Here is a 20,366-nt window from a genome sequence, read left to right on the forward strand (position 1 = left end):
GTAGGAAAACACCCCCTGCAGGTTTTTTATAATAACAAGCTATCATTGTTTCTCTACAATTCCCAAAAGTTTGTCAAGTCAGCCATGAGAAAGCTTATCTGGTTTTCTCACTCTCTGACCAGGCTGTCACATCCACAGGTCCCCCTTTTTTGTTTAAAGGAGGAGGTGGTGTTTGTAATCCTCTGCGGGGCCCCTTGCAGGAAGGAGAACAAAAACAGCTCCACAGGTTCCTCTAGCAGTTGCTAGTCATCAGTCAGAACCTCAATCAGTTGCCAATTTAAAATGGCCAGAGAGATCAGAACTTGTGATTCCCTCTTACAAGAAATGCATTATCAATCCTAAAATCATTTACTTATTCTAATACAATCTCAATACTAAGTCTAACTTTTCATTAATTTGTTCAAAGAACTGACAGTCTTAGCCTGTCAACAGTCCTTCAGAAGCCAAGAAAGGATGGAATGCTCACTCCCCACTCGTGATTGATGGTCGTCATCTTGATCATCATTTGGAGGTTGCCTGTTGGCCACATGCTGGTTTTGGTGTCACAAACCAGGGTGGACACACCTCGCAGATACCCATCATACTCCAGTATCTGTGGAAACACATGCAGACCCTCTTGCTTCTTCTGGTGAGATCAGCAGTTGCAGGTAAAACCCCATGGACAAAAGGAGACTCATAAAAGAAAAGGAAAGGGAAAAGGCTCTTCCCTAAAACTGTGGTGGCCCCAAAATTGCTGTGCATGAAGACTCAAAGAAGAAAAAGAGGATTGTAAGGACTGTTTGTGGGGAGGGGGTGGGGTGGGGGGAAGGTACAAGGTACAGGGGGATGAATGTGTGTATGAATGAAACATGGGCTGGTTATCCCAAATCTGCAAAGTAAGTGTCGAGTCTCCCACTCTGCGGTTCCGTTCTTTCATGAGAAAAACAGCCACTAAAGAGATGAAGTGAAAGATAAAAGGAGTGAGAGAATCCCCCGGGCGTAACTGGGACTGGGTCTCAGGGAAGGGGTGGGACCCCTTGGGGAGGGGAAGACCAGGGTTTTCCAATCCATTGGGAAAGTGGGATAAAAAGAGGAGGAGACCCCTAACATTTTGCTGGATTGAGGGATAAAGATGCCCAAGAGCATCCAGGGTTGAACAACACAGCTGGATTGAGGGATGAAGATACCCAAGAGCATCCAGGGTTGAACAACACAGCTGGATTGAGGGATGAAGATACCCAAGAGCATCCAGGGTTGAACAACACTGTTGGACTGGGGGATACCCAAGAATATCCGGGGTTGGCCAATATTTTGAGATTTTATAAAACCTATGGGTGGATATTAACAAGTGACGTGAGAACAAACGTACCTTATTTTTGTATTGTCCTGTAGTGAGTCAAAGTGATTGAGACATATTAAATAAATAAAAGTGAATGATTATGGGGGAATGAAAGCATATGTAATATAGATGGCTTAACTTCATTTTCTGGAGGAAGGTGGATTGTGTGGGATCATATTGGAAAGGAAGGTTGTTTTCATATTGTGAGGAATGTTCAAGCTGTCAGGGGAAATGGATTGTAGCAGGGAAAAGTGGGTGGGGTCCTGGGAAAATGAGATAAGGAGCCAGAGAAGACAGCAGGGACCCTCTGGAAATAGTGTCTCTCCCTGTCCCCAGTTTCTCTGCTCATGCCAGAAGCTCCAGTCTCCCTACCCATACCAGCTTCTCTGCCTGAGCCAAGAGCTTCAGCCCTTCTCACCTATATCGGCCATGATCACTCCCATCCCTGCTGTGGCTTCTCCCCAGCTGACTGCTCCTGCACCTACCTCTGTTTCTTTGTTGATTCTAGCTACACTGTTGAATTCTGCTCCTCCCTCTGTGCCCTTTTGGATCTGGCTTTACAGCCAACTTTCAGCCTGGTCTCTGTTCCCTTGGTGATTTCAGCTCCCTCTGTATCTATGGGAGAGGTTCAAGAAGGAGACAGAGCCCCGGCATGGTCAGGTGTTGTCTCACATAACATGAGTTCTAACGTCATTATAATGCAAGGATTTCATATCGCCAGAGCTTCATAACTCCTCGATGTTTCTCACAGGCAGCTCCTCTAAGCACTGCCTGTTCCTGGTCCTTGCAGCAGTCATCTCACTCCAGATCTCACCAGTGCACTCTTTCATACCACTTGCTCTTATTGGCTACAGGTGTGGCCTGTTAAGATCAGGCCTGCTTTTAATCTTTAGTAATTGGTCCAGCTGCAACTCATTGGGGGATAAGATTACCTTCTATACCACCTTCATTTACCCATACAGTATCCCCCTACAGTCAGGGTCCTGGGAGAGGACCAGGGATGCCTGTTTCTGCTGTAGCAGGGGAGCTCACCCTCCCTTAGGAGGAGGCCTGGGGATGGTTAAGAGGGTGTGCCTGGTGAGGGAGTGGGAGGAATGTGGGCTCTGTTTTCTGGGGGATGGATGCCATCTGGAGCATTTAAGAACTTTAAAAGTAGGCCCCCAAGAGGAAGTATTAGAATTTATAGTTCATACTGATGCAGAGAGAACTTATGTAGTAGACGTTCCAGGAGGATGTGATGTCGGTGGTGAAACAATGGAATGGCAGGGGAAAGAGGAGAAGGGTTTAAAATCCCTGTCATTAAAAATGTAGCAATTAAAGGGGAAACCAAAATAGGGGTAGGAGATGTCTTCTTAGTTCCTGGAGTAGGTGTCAACTTCTTGGGAAGAGACTTACAAATCCAGCTGGGAATGGAGGTTATACCAGAAGAAGAAAGGGCTGTGGACAAACTCTTAGAAATAAACTAGTAGTGTGTACACCTCATATGGTCCAAAATGTGTTAAAATCAAAAAGAAAAAAAAAAAAAAAAAAAAAGGAAAAGAAAAAGCTGGGGAAAAAATGGTTAGCAGACTCTAAGATGTAAAAATGTGAAACAATGCTAACTTAACACTAGAAGTAAAAAAAAGTTTGTATCTAGCTCAATTTTTTTGGCAAACAAAAAGGTACAATGTCGTGGTTTGAGAAGAAATGAAGTTTTTTGTGATAGTGTAGTCACGCCAATCAGTGTTCAGATTTTAATATTGGCACCTGGTTTGTCCACTGAGGGCATAGATATGCCTCTGAGAAAACAGGGGTTAAAAACTGTGAACTCCCAGAAGAATTTCCTTTTTAAGTTCCGGTTTTAAAGACAGCAGACCCTCCCCTGCCCAGCTCTGAGCTGGGCAGGGTGGGGGGAGGGGAGCCATGCGGCCGGAGGGAGGTAGGCCAGGCCTGGGCCAGAGGGTGGAGAAGCACTGCGAGGGCTTCGGGCAGCCATCCCCCATTCCCCCCACCCCGGAAGGAGAGAGAGAGAGCAGCCTGTGCCTGTGATAGCGTGGCTGGAGTGAAGGAGAAGGGGGGGGAGTGCCCAGCAGAGCAGCCAGCCCTGAGAGTTCATGAACCAAACCAGCAGAGCCTGAGACTTTTAACCCTTCTTGAGATGATAGAAGCCTTGCAAATGCTAATTCCTCCTAGAGTTGATGAGAATGACAAAAATTAAGAAGAATCCTAGGTAGGATGAGATGATGGAGTGGCCTTTAGCTAGATTTTTCTTAGATAGCCATGACAGAACCCTTGAGTTCCTGTGACACAGAGACTGCATTCTAGGGGGAGGCAATAGCTCAGAGCCAAAAGAGTGCGGTGATGTGAAAGTGTGTGAACAGAGACGATAAGTGAGGAGAGTAGTAGTAGTAGTGCCCTCCATCTTCAAAGAAAAAGAAGAAGAAAATTATCTCTATTCAAGAGACCCCTCAACCCCAACGGGTGAAATTTGGGAGAGACAAGTGTCCCAAAAAGAGAGAGACTGTGCTCTTTTTTAGAACTAGACAAAACATCCTTAAAAAAAAAAAAACCCTAAAAACAGCTCTAGTCCATGTGCAGTAGTGAGAACACTAGACATAAAAAAAAAAAAGTCATGATAGCAAATGTTCTCCAAGCAGTACCACACGTGACACAAAAACACAAAAAGTTTTGACTGTTTCCTAAAGAAGTCTGTAGTGCAAGAAAGACTCCTCTCTTCTCGAAAAATTAAGAATTGATTATCTAAAGAGTAGTAACAAAATTAAGAATTTAGTGAAGAGAAGGAGAAGAAATTTAGAAAGTTTTCATCCTGTATTCTGTGTGTGTTTCCTTGTAGTTTTAAGTTAATAAAGGTTTTTTTCCTTCAATCTTAAGTTAGAACCTGCTCTGCTCTGTCTCTGATCACATCTCACAGTAAATACCAAAGAAGTATTCTCATAAAAGCACTAACATTGCGCCAAGCTCAAACAATAACATACCTTAACACATGATTGTTCAGAAATTGTGCAATAGCAAACTGAAGTTCAGGAGGATCTAGCAGAACACGCCCTCCTAGAGAGGGAAAAGATATATTTTGATGGTTCATCCAAATGCTTATTAAAGAAAAAGAGTACCTGGGAACACCAGGATGAAGGTTGTTGGGGTTGTGGGGTGTTTGAGCGCTCTTGTGCGAGCAGCAGAGTCTCGGGGCTGTGGCAGGGGCTGATCCATGTGGGTGGCTCGGCGAGGGAACTTCCAGTGTTTGCCCACCCGGTGGAGGCAGCGCGGGGCGCGGGTTTGTGCGGGGAGCCGCTGGGGTTCGGGAGCTGGATTGGTGGTGCCGGGGTCTCAGAGGGTGTGGGGTTGCCGGACACGTTCACCAGCCCGGCAGAGGTGCTGGGCACGGTTTGCACAGTTTGCCGCTGAGGAGCGGGGCTGGCTGAGTGACGGAGCTGCCGGGGGCGTTGGCTCCCAGCCTGCTGGGGTCCCCAGTCTGGGGCAGCAGCCTCAACCCCAGTAGGTGGTCGAGAGAGAGAAAGAAGGGGTGAAAGGGGGGGTGAGGCATGCCCCAGGGTCCCTGCAGAGGTGGCTGTCTGCGAGCCCCCCCGCTCCCAGAGTGAGCCGCTGGCTCGCCCTTGCCGGGGCTGCTGCGGTGCGGTGGCGGCAGCAGGGAGAAACAAGGGACAGCGCTGAAGGCACTGCTGTGAGTGAAGAGAGAGAGAAGGGGGGGCGGTGTGAGAATAAGCGATAAGACCAAGGCACAGATAGCCTTAATCTCTCGCTAATTCTCAAAACCTCGCCAAGTCGTTTACTTTTGTTCTCTTAAAGCAAGACTCTTTTTTTCTTTCTTTTTCTTTCTTCTTTTTTCGCTGTTAGGATGGGGGTTTTTGCTCTGAGAAGTTTTTAGAAGAATGGGTCTGTGAAGGCTAAACAGCTAAATAATTACCTCAGAGGGTAAAAGGCAGTAGATGTTAACACTGGCCTGGATTTTTGGTTTTGTTTTTTTGTCGTTTTGATTTGGTTTGGGTCTTTTGCGTTTCTTGTTTGTTTGTTTTGGGGTTTGTTTTGGGGTTTTGTTTGTTTGTTTGTTTTCGAGGTTTGGGGGTTTCTTTTTTGTTTTGTTTAACTAATTGTGGCTCACAAGAAGAGGAATTTGCCTCTGAGTTTTCCCTTCAGTGCTGTTGAGGCTTCCTGCCTTAGCAAGAAGGCAGCATCCTAAGCACGGCAAGTCCCTTTTTCTCTAGGAGAACTGTCCTTTACATTGTTAGCATTCAGAATCACATAATCACGAGTAATGATTATATGCAGGTGCTTTTATTGAAGAGCTCTGGGTGTCAGGGGTACAAACTCAAATCTGACTCTGACATAGGTTGGGGATGGATATGCTTTTATATTCTATCGTTATTTAACTTTCATGTTAATTATTGAACTTACATTGTTCCATTGTATACATAGATTTCAGCCAAGCATGGCCACCTTAGACTAGGAACATACAGTTTCTCATTGTTCTTCTTATGATTATACAATAACTATTTTCATTACTAAACAATCATCACATCTAGCAATTATACTACTTAAGCAGGTGAAACACAAGGCTTAACATTTCAGAGTTTTATCTTAGCATTTCTCCAGGGCCCCACTATCAACGTGATCCCAAGAGCTGAACGGCCTAGTGCAGCTGAAGACCCAGCTGGGCACAAAAAGAACAAGCAGATGTGGCCAAAAAAAAAAAAAAAAAACCCAAAAAAACCAACTTGTTGCTAAACCCAGAAAGTTTTGAACAATGCTAATGGCAAATCCTGATGTAGAGCTGCCTTTCTTCCAGTCACGCTTCCTGTGCTATTAAAGTCCTTTTCAGGTACTACTGACAACTGAGGCAGCAATCCGAGCCAAGGGAAAAGAGAGTGGATCCAGGCCAGCAGAATCAAAGGAGCTGTGAAGGAACCTGAGGAGTGGACTAGCACATTTAAACTGGGTGATACCAAATTGACTCTTAATTGGGGACTGGGTGGTAATGAACTGGGAGGACCCAAATGATCCAAGGAATGTACAAAGAATCACAGCTAATTGAGAAACAAGGCCAAGCTTTTATCAGTGCTTTCAAGTGCCATCTGAGACACATCAGATACCCGCTTTGGGGAGGAATACTTCCACTGCAAACAGGAGGGTCAGGACAATTTCAGTCAGAGAATTCTCGTGTTCTGGCCTTAGCTTGTGATTTATACAAAGAGGAAGAGGAATTACAACTTCCATCAGTGCCATACCATATCCCCTGTTTGCTTCATCCTTATACCAGACATGCTGGGTTAAAATGCTGGGTTAAATGTAAATGTTTAAATTGTGGGGAAAGTTGGTATTGTAGTTCACACAATCAATGCTCTCGTTGCAGGAAGTGTCGAGTACCAAATCTATCCCCTGTCCAGACAGAACTCAAAACAACTGAAATAATAACTTTGTTTTGTGGATGGGAATTATTAGTGCCTGTTGAGTGGGAGATACCTGAGGAATGGTGGGAAACCACAATTATGGAGTGTCAAAAACGATTTGCCTGGAAATTAGCAAAAAAGGGGTGACAAGGAGAAGAGGGCAAGACTGGATTGGCCACTGTACTCGCCACCGAGAAGATCAGATACCCCTGCTGTGGGCAGCACCCCCATAGGCATGGCAGGTGGGGGTATAAGCCATACCAGACCTCTGTTATTCCTTTTTCTGTCACTCATCTTCTGTCTTTTCCCTTTAGGGATACCAGCAAAATCGTGTCACAAATGCTATCAAAAGCATTACATGGAAAGAAATCAAAGTTCCTCTTTTATTACACACACCCATGTCAGCAGTCACTGCTATGACCCATCCAAATTAAGTACCTGCATGCAAAATGGGGGAAATACTGCATTGAGAGAAACTTAGGAAAAAGTGGGAATAGATTGGGAAGTGAATGTCCAAAAGGGAAGAGATGGATTTGTTTCATATTTGCCCTTAAGGGTGGAGTCCAAGATTTGGTAAAAGAACAATCAGTAAACAAAAAGGTAAAACCAGCACAGCAATCTAACTCTGTATCAGCCCCAATCAATATGCTGAATCGTATTATAGGACTCCAAACAGTTGTAGAGATAATAAACATAACCAGCTGCGCATTAGAATTAACAGCCAAACAAAACTCATAATGTATCAGAAGGGATTGGCTTTAGACGATCTACTGGCTAAAGAAGGGGGTGTTTGTGGAAAATTTAACATATCAGGTTGCTGAAAATGGGTGATCCCAAGGAAAAATAGCCCATGTACTGGTCCAAAATTGGGACCCAATGTTGAAAACACTAGCTGGTGGGATAATGCATTGGGGATAGAATGGTGGAAGAAATTAGGCTTCTTCCTTTTTTGTGCTACAGCTGCTTGGATATTTCTTTCATGTTTGATTCCTTTTTTTATTCAGCTAATTACCAGCAAAGTCCAAAGCATAAGAAATATTGCTCAAGCCAAATGATTTATAAAGAATAAGAGGAGGATTTGTTATTAATGCGTATTATAGTATTGGCTTCTCACAAATATTAAAATGAATGCTATATGTACAATGTTATAATAACTTTGCTTTTATTTCTGCTATTAACAAAACCTTAGACATAGTAGTGGTGGTAGCTGATCTAGTTAGGAGTGAACTGTCTGTTTGGTAGGGATAACATCCAGTGAACACGGCATGAGCACCCTGCTGTTGATATGCCAACTATCAGCATCTGCCATCTGAAGAAAGTGTGGACCAAGGCCCAGAGTGGAAGTGATCAAGAGAGGGAACCAAAACCACAGCCAAGAAACACACGTGCTCTAAAAAGGCAGGCCAGGGAGGAGTCATGCAAAATAGCTCCTAGAATATGTAAACTACCTTATGGATATGCATAAGGGTCTCTGAGTGTGCAACAGACTGATGTAATGGAAGAGGTATTTAAGGGGTATCCCAACAGTAAGTGTGCTCTTGGCTGAGTGCCAAGATGCACCCAGCCACAATCTTTGCTTTACTGACTCTGTTTCTTATTGTCCTTTATTAAACTTTTAAATTTTAACAGGAAAGTGAACCGTGTTTTTCACAAGAAGCCAACCCATTTCCTGCTTACCTTAGAAATGTTTTTAAGCCTATTAGCTTGTGCCACACAATGCTGGTATTACCTCTAACACCAATCACTCTTATTTTCACCCCACATGGTCCTGCTACAATGCATCTTTCACAGGTCTAATTCTCTGAAATAACTGGTCTTTTTATAAGGCCATCTTTTGAGACTTGTTGAAACTTGTTTCCAGTTCAATCTCTCCACAATGTCAACTCTGTTCCATGGCCTTCCTAAGCCAGCACAGCTGATCTCAGAATTTGCATGGACATGGACAAGACTGTGTGAGCTTTCTGCCAGGTTTTGGGAATACTTTACAAATCCATTTCTCACATCCCTGGGCTCCCCCGTCCCAGCGCTGTTCCCAGGGGGTCCCGCAGCTCCAGGGGGGTCAAAGGGGAGGGGGCAGAACCCCCGGGATGGGTCAGGGCACAAAGGGGGTTCAGGCCTGGTGCTCAGGGGGGGTTGGTACATGAGGGAGGGCCCAGTCCCAGTGCACAGTGAGGAGGGGGTCAGTGCTGGAGTGGGGGTCGGGGGGACTGAAGGAGGTGTGGGTGTTGTTTTTGGGGGGATCCCCGCACACCCTGGGGCGGGGTCAGTGCTCAGCAGCGGAGCCGCGCCACTCGCAGTCACTGGCCGGGATCGGGGGTGTCGGGGTGGAGGTGGGAGTTTCCCAGGGACCCCCCTGGACCCCAAACCACAGCCAATGTGAAAAACAAAGTTCACTCTTTGAAATTTGTAAAAGTTTAATAAAGGATATGAAAGGTTTTTTGGCACTTAGCCAAAGAACTCGCCCTTAACTTAAGCCATCATTCTCCAGCTTGCATTCCCCTGCAGGGGTGCAAATATATTCCTGACTTTAGACAATATTCAAACATTCCTGGGAAGTTTGGATGTTCCAGGAACTCTTGCTTGGTTTTAACCTCTGACTTGTCTGCAGGACATTTTGTAGATTGGGTCCCTGTATTTGATTTCTTCTCCTGGTTCCATCCTGTTGTTTCACACCCCCTGATCAATTCATAAATTCTTCTCAGGTTTGTGTCACTGTTATCACCTGGAGAGGCCAGTCCGCAGGTGTGAGAAACAATGTAATTGGTTGCTTAAAATATCTTCATGTTTCCATTGACATGAATTCTCATTTTCTGAGGCAACTGCTCACACCAGAGAAAAGGCCTGTGATGTTATCTGGCACTGGCTCACCTGTTTTGCCACTCTGAGCCTTCCTGACACCATCAAAATGGACCATGGACCTGCCTACATCTTGGAGTGAGTTTGTAACTTCTTGCAGCAATGGGGTGTGCCTCACAATACGGGCATTCCCCGCTCTCCCACAGGGCAAACTATTGTCAAGTGTGCCCATAGAACCCCAAAGACCATGCTTGAAAAACAAAAAGAGGGGGAGTTGTGGTGCCCTCATGACAGACCAGCTAAAGCCCTTTATGTCCTCAGTTTATAAAACTGGGATGAGATGGGACAGACTGCATGTGACAGACAGCATTCCTTCAACACAAAGGCTCATCTAAGACCTCCAGTGCTGGTGAAGGACTTACTGACTGGACAATGGAAAGGACCCCTGGGCTTACTGACATGGGGAAGGGGCTGTGCCTGTGTCTCCACAGTGTCTCCATGTGGAGTGGGCTCCATCACGCTGTGTGGCCTTTTGTCCCACCATCCTGATCCCGTGTGTATATAGCTGCTACAATTTAGGCATATGTTACCAATTTTTAAAAGTTGTTAAAGTTATTCTTGTTGTCCCTGTTATTAATGTTTTAGGACTTGTTTAGGTTTTTCTTAGAATGTTTTTATTGCCTAAAGAAAAGGAAGGGCATTATGTGGAATGTGGGGTGATATTTCCTAAAGTTGTTAAGGCTTATGCCCACAGAGGCCCTGTGGGGAAGGCACAGCTGCAGGCTGGACGGTTGGAGGTTGGTTGGGGGGTGAGAGGCAGTTATGAGGAGCAATGCATGGACAGCACATGAAAGGGAAGCTGATGGGGTGATAGGACCTGCGGACAGCAGACTGCAGCTGAGCCAGCCAATGGGTGCCCTTCTTCTCTTGAGTTCTGGTTTTGTCAGGTTGAGAGTAAAGGTATAAAAGGAGAGTGATTTCTACAATAAAGCAATCTCCTTCGGATGCACAAGGCCATCCCTGTCTCTTTGTTTCCCATTGCTACAGCTTAGTGCTGTGTGAAACTGTGAATGGGAAATGAGGAGAGTGGGAAGTGGATGTTTATGTCCTGTGTCTTGTGTGACTGATGGGTGTAGCTGCTGAGTGAATGAGATGTACTGCAGGACAAAACAAACAAGGAGCTTTGAGCCACACTTCCACTTTTTAGGTGACCAAGACAGCCAGAGAAAAGCAAAGCATTTGTTTTGTACATGAATAAAAATTTTAATAAAGATTTTGTGTTGTCTGTATGAATGTAATTTTGTCTTTAAGTTACAGACTTGGATGTGATCCTTGGGTATGGTGTGAGTGTAAAATCTGTCATGAGAGGTGGCATTGCACAGCCACACAAAAGAGTGCCTGGGGCTGGGAGTGGGAAAGAGTGGAACTGAGAGACAGGAATTGGGCATTGCATTTTTTAAATTTTCTGTAGGAAATAGTGTGTGGGAAAACAGCATTTATTTTACCGAGCCTGAACAGTACCTGAGAAGGATTGGGAAAATGTATGTGAAAGGTGTAGAGTCAGATTTGCCTGGAAGTTAAGAAAGAAGGAAAAAAAGGTGTGCAGAGAGTGCCGGGATAAGCCGAGAAAATGGGACATAAAGCAAGCAAAGAGAAAACCCCCAGGGGAAAGGGGAGCAGGGAAACATCAATGGATATACCTCCAGATAGCCCCCTAGGGATAAAATTGGCACAGTGGGTATATAACCCTGACACAAAGAATGAAAATAAAACCAAAATGATTGATTACTATATAATGAAATAGACTCATCAGGAGATAAGATCTGATCATTTATCATTGATCTGATCTGGCCAAAAGAGTTCCTTTGAGGGGTGGATGTGCCAAACTTTGAATATTCATGTGAATTCCAAAGAACCAGCCAGTCAGGAAAAAACCGATTCTGCTGCCAGTTGGAAGGGTGAGGCTTCCCTGGAGAAGGAGAACACATTTAAATGAAAAGAAGTGAAAAACTGGGACCCCTTAGAGTATCTGCCCCCTCCATATCCTCCAGCACCCGATGCCCTCCCTGCACCTCCTGATGGAGGCAGCCAGAATACCTGGGGCAGAGCGATCCAGCGAGAGGAATGGAAAAATGAGAACCAAGCAGTGGCACTAAACCCCCTCTGGGAAGTGCCCTTGGGTGGGGCATGCGGGGAATCGGGTTTGTCACTGCCCCACTTAATTCCTCTGAAGTAGAGCACTTTAAAAGGAATTACAAGTTCTGTGTGAAGATCCGATTGGATTAGCAGAACAAGTAGACCAATTTTTGGGACCCAATGTTTATAACTGGGACAAAGTGCAATCTATATTTAACCTTTTGTTTACAGCAGAGGAAAGACAAATGATCTGAGCAGCAGGGACGTGGATTTGGGAGAGGGAACATGCACACCACGGACCCCATGGGGAGATGAAAATGCCCTGTAATGCCCTAATTGGCACATCCATGACCCTGGGGGAAGGCAAAACATGGAAGATTATAGAGCATTAATTATCAGGGGAATTTGGGAGGCTGCTCCACCAACTCAGAATGCCCATAAGGCATTTGCTGAACAACAAAAGAAGGACTAGACTCCAACTGAATGGCTGGAGAGGTTAAAAAGAAATACAATCCTCAGGTATAGACTGATACAATAGCTGGACAAGCTTTATTGAAGATAACCTTTGTCACTCATGCTTGGCTGGATACAAGGAAAAGCTGGAAAGACTGGGGGAATGGCGGGATAAGGGATTGAATGACCTGATAAAAGAAGCCCAGAAGGTCACTGTACGGAGGGAGGGATGAGGAGAAAGCCAAGGGGAAAGCAAAGATAATGGCAGCCACTACTGCTGAGGGGAACCAGCGTGCAAGGACCCACCCCCTGTGGAACTGACTCTGTCAGGGCACGGCAAACGGGAGCAGGGGGAGGACAATGGGACCAGAGCTCCTGGGGGAGAGACCCTAAAAGGGAAAAGGGCAATTGAACAACTGAGGCTCAATCTGTCACCAGTGCAGGGAAATTGGGCATTTGAGGTGAAACTGCCCACAGAGGGAAAGGGACCTGAAGGTTTTTGAGGAGGCTTGAGAAATGATCTGCTGTACCCATGGTGGAAAGCTGCCTCATTCACCCCCCCAGCCCGCCACTGAGTGTCCCTGAGTGTCCCCAGAGTGTCTTCAGAGTGTCCCCGGTGACATCACCCCAGGAATTCCCATCAGGATTTAGGGCAATTTTAATGAAAATTCCCAGAAAATTCCCCAAAATTGTCTCAAATCTCTGGCAGGGAGGAGGGAGTAGACAGGTGACTCCAGTGATGTCTCCAGTGATTTCACCACCCTTGATGACATCACAGTGGTGACATCACTGTCCCTGCAGCAGCATTGGGATGTCCTCGATGGCTTTTTGGCACTGCTCAGCCACCACATGGCCACTGGGGCCACCAGTGTCACCAGCGTGACTTGAGAGAAGCAAGCTGATGTCCTCAAGTGTCCCCACTAGGTGATGCGTAGCCAGGCGGGCACGGGCCTTCCACAGCAGCTCGGCATTGGCCACCGCAGCCACCAAGGCCTCGGGGACATCAGGGGATGCCTGATTTGTCCCTTCAGGGTGGCCTCGATGTCCCCGAGCTGGCGCTGCAGCTCCTGGGGGTACACCATGGCTCTGTCACACGCGGCCACCAAGCGCTTCAGCAGCCTCAGGGCTGCTTCTGCCTTCTTTCCCCTCCTGGTGGCCCCCTCTACCATGCTGGTGGTCACCACAGCCTCTTCCTTGGCCTTGGTGGCTGCTACCACCTCACTGGTGGCTGCTGCCATCCGGTCCTCATGCGCGGCCACCACTGAGGCCACCTCCTCCTTGTCCAGGGCCAGAAGCGGCTGCCAGACCTCAGCCACCAGGTTGTGCAGAGATGGCTCCCAGCGGGTGGCCTTGTCCTGCAGGTCCCTGGCCCGGGTGTTGGCAGTGGCCGCAGTGGTGGTCTCCCTGGTGGCCGTGTCCCTGCAGGCATTGCGGAGCTCGGTGGCCTTTTTGGCCAGCTGGGCCCAGCTGTCCTTGAGCTTGGCCACCGAGCCCCGCCAGGCACTGGCTGCAGCTGTCACATGGGCCCAGGTGGCCCCCAGGTTGGCCCTAAAGGCAGCCAGGGCCTGGCCCAGGGAGGTGTCACCGTGGTGGCCCAGGGTGCCCTGGAGGTCACTGATGAAGGTGTCCAGGGCCATTTGCAGGGATCTTGGGGACACGCCCAGCAGCACGTCCCCATCCAGCCCAGCGACGGTGGCTGCCAGCTCACCCAGGGTGGCCACCACGTCCACCAGCGCCTCCAGCAGCTGTGGAAGGGACAGGGGAAGTGGCAGGGACCTGGTGGCACTTGTAGCCTCCTGGGATGTCCCCTATCCCCTCCTGGGGTTCCCCTTTGTCCCCTCCCTGGAGGCCTCTGCTGTCCCCTCAGTCCCTTCTTCAGCCCCTGGTCCCCTCTGCCACACCCCGCCACCGCCCCGCTTTCTCCCCCTCAGCACCCTCAGTCCCTTCCACCCCTCTGTCACCTTCCCCCTTCCTGCCACGCCCCTGTTCCCTCTGCGATCCCCTGTCCCCTCTCCCCCCACCCCCCCACCCCCCACACCGGGATTGTTGTACCTCACGGGGCTCCATGGCCTCAAGGGACAGGGCAGGGACACGCCCGAGGGACACTCGGGTGGCACGCAACACCAACACCGTGGCACAGCCGGCAGTAAACAGGAACAGGTGACGTCAACACCCTGGCCCTGCCCCCCCACCTGAGGGGTGCCATCCCCCTGATGGCCCCCACAGCACCCTGATGTCCCCTCAGGTTCCCCACATGGCCCAGTGTCCCCTGAGTGTCTCCAACAGGACCCCAATGTCCCCTCAATGTCCCCAACAGGACCATGTCGTCCCCCAACACACCCCCAGTATCCCCTCAGTGTCCCCAACAGGGACTCAATGTCTTCCCTGATGTCCCCAACAGGAGCCCAATGTCCCCAGCATTCCCTCAGGGCACCCAACAGAGCCCAAATATCCCTCCAATGTCCCCAACAGGCCTTGATGTCCCCCCCATATCCCCAACAGGGCCCAAATGTCTCCTGATACCCTGCTGGGGACACTAGGGGACACTGGGATGCTGTTCTGGACACTGTGGGGACATCAGGGCCACTGTGCTGACCCAAAACAGGACAGGGGATGTCAGGGTGGCCTGGGGGTCCCCAAGGGAAGGACACGGGGGCGTCCCCAAGGTCCCCAATGTCCCTCAGAGTGTCCCCATGCCCTGGCAGTGACAGTGCCACCACCATGTCCCTACCCTGTCCCTACCCCTGTCCCACCAGCGCTCTATGGGCTGCCTCCAGCCTCCGCGTCACCTCCTCGTGACCCACCCCCCATGTCCCCGAGGCCACTATGATGTCCTTGAGTTCCTGGGCAGCTGTGGGGAAGCCCTGTTCCCGTGTCCCCCAGGGTGTCACCCCCCTGTCCTGGGTGACAGCATCCACCAACTTCCCCAGCGCTAGCGTCACCTTCGTCAGCGGCCCCAGGACAACCGCGCTGTCCTTGTTGGTGTCTGCAGCGGCCTTGGCACTGGCCCTGGTGGCCGCCACCTGCTGGGCACGGTCATGCAAGCTCAGGGCCATGTCCCGCTGGTGGCCCGCAGCAGTGGCCAGGTGACGCCGTGATGTCCCCAAACGCCACAGGGCCACCTCGCAGGACACGGCCACCACAGTCAGGGCCCGCAGCAGGTGACCGTCCTCGGTCACCCCCAGGGTGGTGCGGACAGAGTCCAGGGACACTGCAAGGACATGGGGACACCGGACATGTGGCACCAGGGACACGGCAGTGCCACCTGTCTAGTGGCACCAGAGTGGTGGCCCCAGGGACAGAGCAGTGCCACCAGTTCCAGCCCAGTGCTACTAGCCCAGTGTCCCCAGGACTACCCTGGTGTCACCACCCCAGTGTCACCAGCTCCATCCCAGTGCCACCAGTTCTGTCCCCTTGTCACCAACCCAGTTGCAGGACCAGTGTCCTCAGTCCTGTCCCAGTGCCACCATCTCAGTGTCCCCAGTTCCATGCCAGTGCTTCCAGTTCAATCCCAGTGCTTCAAGTGTCAGGCCAGTGCCACCACCCCATTGTCCCCATACCATTATCACCATCCCAGTGTCACCAGATCCATCCAAATGTCACCATCCCAGTGTTCCCAGTGCCACCAGCTCCCTCCCAGTTTCCCCAGTCCTGTCCCACTGTCCCCCATCCTCTCCAAGTGTCCCTGTCCCAGTGTTCCCAGTTGTGTCCCAGTGTCACAAGTTCCATCATTGTGCCACCAGCCCAGTATCCCCAGTATCCCCGTCCCAGTGTCACCAGTCATCTCCCACTGTTGCCAGTTCCAGCCCAGTGTCCCTGGGCTTGTGTCACCATCCCAGTGCCAACAGGGTTGCTCTGGTGTCACCACCCCAGTGTCCCCAGGGCTGTCCTGGTGTGACCAACCCAGTGTCACCAGTCCTCTCCCAGTGCTACCAGCCCAGTGCCACCATCCCTGTGTTCCCAGTTCCCTCCCAGTGTCACCAGTCGTGTCCCTGTGCTACCAGCCCAATCTCCCTAGTTCCCTCCCAGTGTCCCCAGTCGTGTCCCTGTGTCCCCAGTCCCATCACAGTGTCCCCAGTCCCCTCCTGATGTTCTCATCCCAGTGTCCCCTCCCAGTGTCCCCAGTGCCACCAACCCAGGGAGTCATCCCAGTGTCACCAGTCCCATCCCAGTGTCACCAGTGCCACCCATGGCACTAGCCCAGTGTCACCAGTTCAATCCTAGTATCCCCAGTTTCGCCCCAGTGTCCCCCATTCTGCCCCAGTGTCCCCATCCCAGTGTCACCAGTCCCACCCCAGTTTCCCCAGTCCTGTCCCAGTGTTCCCAGCTGTGTCATAGTGTCATGAGTTCCATCCCAGGGCCACTAGTTCTATCCCACTGTCACCACCCAATTGTCCCCAGGGCTGCCTTAATGCCACCAGCCCCGTGTCAACATTCCAGTGTCACCAACCCAGTGTCCCCAGTTCCATCCCAGTGCCACCACACCTGTATCATCATTCCAGTGCCACCAACCCAGTGTCCCCTGTTCCATCCCAGTGCTCCCACTGCCAGCCCAGTGCCACCGCCCCATTGTCCCCATACCAATGTCACCATGCCAGAGCCACCACCGCATTGTCCCCATACCAATGTCACCATCCCAGAGCCACCGCCCCATTGTCCCCATACCAATGTCACCATGCCAGAGCCACCACCGCATTGTCCCCATACCAATGTCACCATCCCAGAGCCACCACCCCATTGTCCCCATACCATTGTCCCCATACCAATGTCACCATCCCAGTGCCACCGCCCCATTGTCTCCATATCACTGTCACCATCCCAGTGTCACCAGTCCTGTCCCAGTTTCCCCAGTCCTGTCCAAGTGTCCCTGTCCCAGTGTAACCAGTTCCATCCCAGTCTCCCTGTCCTGGGGCAGGGGAAGGTCTCTACTGGTCAGTAGGGCTCCATACTGGTCTGAACTGGTCTGTACTGGTTTTCTGCATCCCCTGCTGCCCCATGATGCTCTACACTGGTCCATACTGGTCTATACTGGTCTGAACTGGCCTATACTGGTCAGGGCAGGGGAAGGTCTCTCTTGGTCTGTAGATATTTATATTGTCCATACTGGTCTGAACTGGTTTATACTGGTTCATACTGGTCTGAACTGGTCCCCACAGCTCTCTACTGGTCCATACTGGTCTATACTGGTAAGGACAGGAGAAAGTCCCTCCTGATCTGAACTGCCTCCCACTGTTCTATAAAGATGTATACTAGTCTGAACTGGTTTATACTGGCCTAAACTGGTTCATAATGGTCTATACTCCTCCATACTGCCTCCCACTGCTCTAAACTGCTCCTTACTGCTCTATACTCATCCATGCTGGTCCATACTGGATTATACTGGTCCATGCTGGTTTTTTACTCACACACGGCCACGCACAGCACCATCAGCCCCATGGTCAGCCCGTGCCCAGCCCGCAGCCAGTGCTGGCACTGCCGTGCCCGTCGCTCCTCACGCTCCAGTTGCGCTGCCGCCTCCTCAGCCTTGGCCCCGAGCTGCCGCAGCCGCTGCTCGTCCTCGTCCCCCAGGGTCCCCAGGGCCATTGCCGGGCCCACCGCAGCCTGCCGGGCCCCCTCCAGCCCCTTCAGAGCCGCCTGGGCCTGGCTCAGCGCGGCCTCGGCCTCAGCCAGTGCCGTGGGGACGCTGTCCGGTGTCCCCAAGGCCTCAGCCAGGGCCACCAGGGCCACCCGGGCCCTGTCTCGTGCAGCCACCACTGGGGCCACCTCGGGAGTGAGGGCAGGGGGGGACACCTGGGGACAAGAAAGGGCGGTTAGGGGGGTGGGGGAGGGATTGGGGGGGTTCAGGTGGGGGTGGTTTGGGGGGGTCCCAGGTGGGATTTGGGGGTTCTGGGGGAGATTTTGGAGGGTCCTGAGGGGTATTCAGGGGTGGCCCGGGGGGGTTGGGGTGTCTCAGGCAAGGTTTTTGGGGCGTAGGGGACCCCAGATGAAGTTTGGGGGATCCTGAGGGCACTTTTGGGGGCCCTGGAAGGATTTTGGGGGGAGTCCAGGTGGGGTTTTGGGGGTCCCAGGCGAAGAGGGGACACAGCACAGGGGAGTCAGGGTGGACACAGAGATCAAGGGTGTCCCGGGTGAGGCTTCCAAGAGACTGAAGGGGACCCAGGTGAGATTTTGGGGCTCTCCGTTGAGGTTTTGGGGCTCCCAGTTGAGGTTTCCCAAAGATCTGGAGTTTCCCAGCTGGCCAGGTGAGGATTTGGGGAGCCCCAGGGATCCAGGTGAGGGTCTCAAGGGACTCCCAGGTGAGAATACTCAAGGATTTGGGATTTCCCAGGTGTCTCAAGTGAGGCTTCAGGGAGGTTTTGGGGTTCCCAGGTAGCCAGCTGAGATTTTGGGGGGTTCCACCTGAAGCCCCCCAGGAATTTGGGGAGTCCCACTCCCCTTTTCGCCATTCCCGCCCCCTCTGAAATCACCCGACTCCGGATCTTTCTACTTCCTTTTTCCCTCCCGGCTGCAGCCCTGGCCCTGGGGATTCCCAAACTTCACTAAATCCCCCCCAAATCCTCCCAAATCCCCCCAATCCCCTCGGGTGCCTGCTGTGGGCTATCCCGGGGTTTTGGGGTTCCCACCTTGAGCTCCATCCCCGTCTCCATCCAGAGGCTGCGTCTGGAGCTCTGAGGGCAGAGGGCGTCGAGGCTGGGAGGAGGGAGGGCCCCACGCCCTGATCCTCCCCCGAGGGGCAGAACTGGCCCTGCCGGACCTCAGGGAACCTTTCGGGGCTGCCTTTAACCCCTTGGGGCCCGGATCCATCCCCCAGGGCTCCATTTCCCTGCCAGGACCCCATTGACCCCTCAGGGCCCTGATTTCCCCTGCCAGGATCCTGATTTACCCCCATTCACCCTTTCAGGACCCCACTTACCCCTCAGGGCCCTTATTTATCCCTTTGGGACCCATTTTCCCCTCAGGACCGCATTTATCCTTCCCGGACCCCATTGACCCCCTCAGGGCCCATTTATCCCTGCCAGGACCCTGATTTGGAATTGGTTTTGGGGATCGTTTATGAAGATCCAGCAGGATTCGGGGTTTGGGAATTGGGATTGTTTGGGGACCCAGGACTGGAGATCTTTTAGGATCGGATTTGGGGTATCTGGCAGCATTTGGGAACTGGGATCCAAGATTTGGGATTTGAGAGGATTTAGAATTGGTTTTCAGTGTCCAGTAGGATTTGAGATCTGGGCTTTGGGACTGTTTGGGATCCAGGGTTGGAGATCATTTGGGACTGTTCCTTGGGTTCCAGCAGGATTTAGGATCTGGAATTTAACACTGCTTGGGATCCAGGATTTGGGGTACTTTTGGGATTGCTTGGGATCCAGAATTTGAGATCATTCAGGACTATTCCTTAGGATCCAGCAGGTTTGGGATCTGGGGCTTGGGATTGTTTGGGATTTGTTTTGTGTATTCAGCAACATTCAGGATCTGGGATATTTTGGGATCCAGGATTTGGGATTTGAGACAATTTGGGTTTCTTCCTTGGGATCCAGCAGGATTTGGGATCATTTGGGAACCCTGGGGCCCCAAAGCATCCCCCCGATGTCCCCAAGGGGTCCCTTTTTCTGCCCTTCCCAGGCTCTCATTGATGGCCCCGCCCCTTTGCCCATGACCTGTTTCAAGCCTGCACAGGCCCCGCCCAGTTTTGTTTCCTTCCAGGCCCCGCCCCTCTCCACACCCCATTCATTGTCCACCCCCTCAGGCCACGCCCCCTCTACTCCCCATTGGCTCTTGCTCCCGCTTCTTTGCCCAGGCTCCCATTCCTCACCCTCCCCAATCCCCGCCTCTCTCCACTCTGCTGTTTCCCATTGGCCAAATCATATGGCCCCGCCCCTCTATGGGCGTGGCTACAGCACCAATCAGCGTTTCTTGATGGGCTCTGCGCAGTGGGGGTGGAGCCAGCCAGGGGGAGGGCCTGGGGGCGTTGGGGCAGGGAGGGGTCAATGAATGGGGGAGCCTGGGGGGTTCCAAGGGGGGGCATGGTGTGATGGGGGTCCCGTGGATTGGGGAGTCCTGGTGAGTGGGGGGTGTCTGGTGAGTGTGGGGGATCCCATGGATGGGGAAGGGGCGGGGAGTGTGGGGTCCTGGCGTACAGGGGGGTTCATGGACCAGGGGAGTCCAAGCACATTTAGGGATTAGTGAAGGGGGGGTCCCAGTGTGTGGGGTCCTTAGTAAATTGGGGGGGTCCCTAGTGATAACAGGGATTCCTGGCTGATAAC

The 20,366-nt window shown here is 51.2% G+C and overlaps 1 protein-coding gene and 1 long non-coding RNA gene across 4 annotated transcripts; one reads left to right on the forward strand and one right to left on the reverse strand.

Moving 5' to 3' along the window:
• Positions 1-491: 491 nt before the first annotated feature.
• Positions 492-18,786, reverse strand: LOC132340576 (uncharacterized). Of its 3 annotated transcripts, none has more exons than XM_059871648.1 (4): positions 18,729-18,786; positions 17,511-17,895; positions 14,158-15,316; positions 492-592 (listed from the first exon to the last, which is right to left on the reverse strand). In XM_059871648.1, the coding sequence occupies exons 1-3, from the start codon at positions 18,750-18,752 to the stop codon at positions 14,844-14,846; spliced, it is 882 nt and encodes a 293-aa protein (XP_059727631.1). In that variant the 5' UTR covers positions 18,753-18,786; the 3' UTR covers positions 492-592; positions 14,158-14,843. The 3 variants fall into 3 exon arrangements, with proteins under 3 accessions (XP_059727631.1, XP_059727630.1, XP_059727632.1); XM_059871647.1 differs by lacking the exon at positions 492-592 and adding an exon at positions 10,755-11,485; XM_059871649.1 differs by lacking the exons at positions 492-592; positions 17,511-17,895; positions 18,729-18,786 and adding an exon at positions 12,175-13,850 and having other exon boundaries at positions 14,158-14,832.
• Positions 3,141-8,133, forward strand: LOC132340643 (uncharacterized). The gene is made up of 2 exons (XR_009489960.1): positions 3,141-3,236; positions 6,153-8,133. It is a non-coding gene; the product is annotated as an uncharacterized LOC132340643 (long non-coding RNA).
• Positions 18,787-20,366: the final 1,580 nt, after the last annotated feature.

This window comes from Haemorhous mexicanus, chromosome 32 (assembly GCF_027477595.1).
Source record: "Haemorhous mexicanus isolate bHaeMex1 chromosome 32, bHaeMex1.pri, whole genome shotgun sequence".
Classification (NCBI taxonomy): Eukaryota; Metazoa; Chordata; class Aves; order Passeriformes; family Fringillidae; genus Haemorhous; species Haemorhous mexicanus.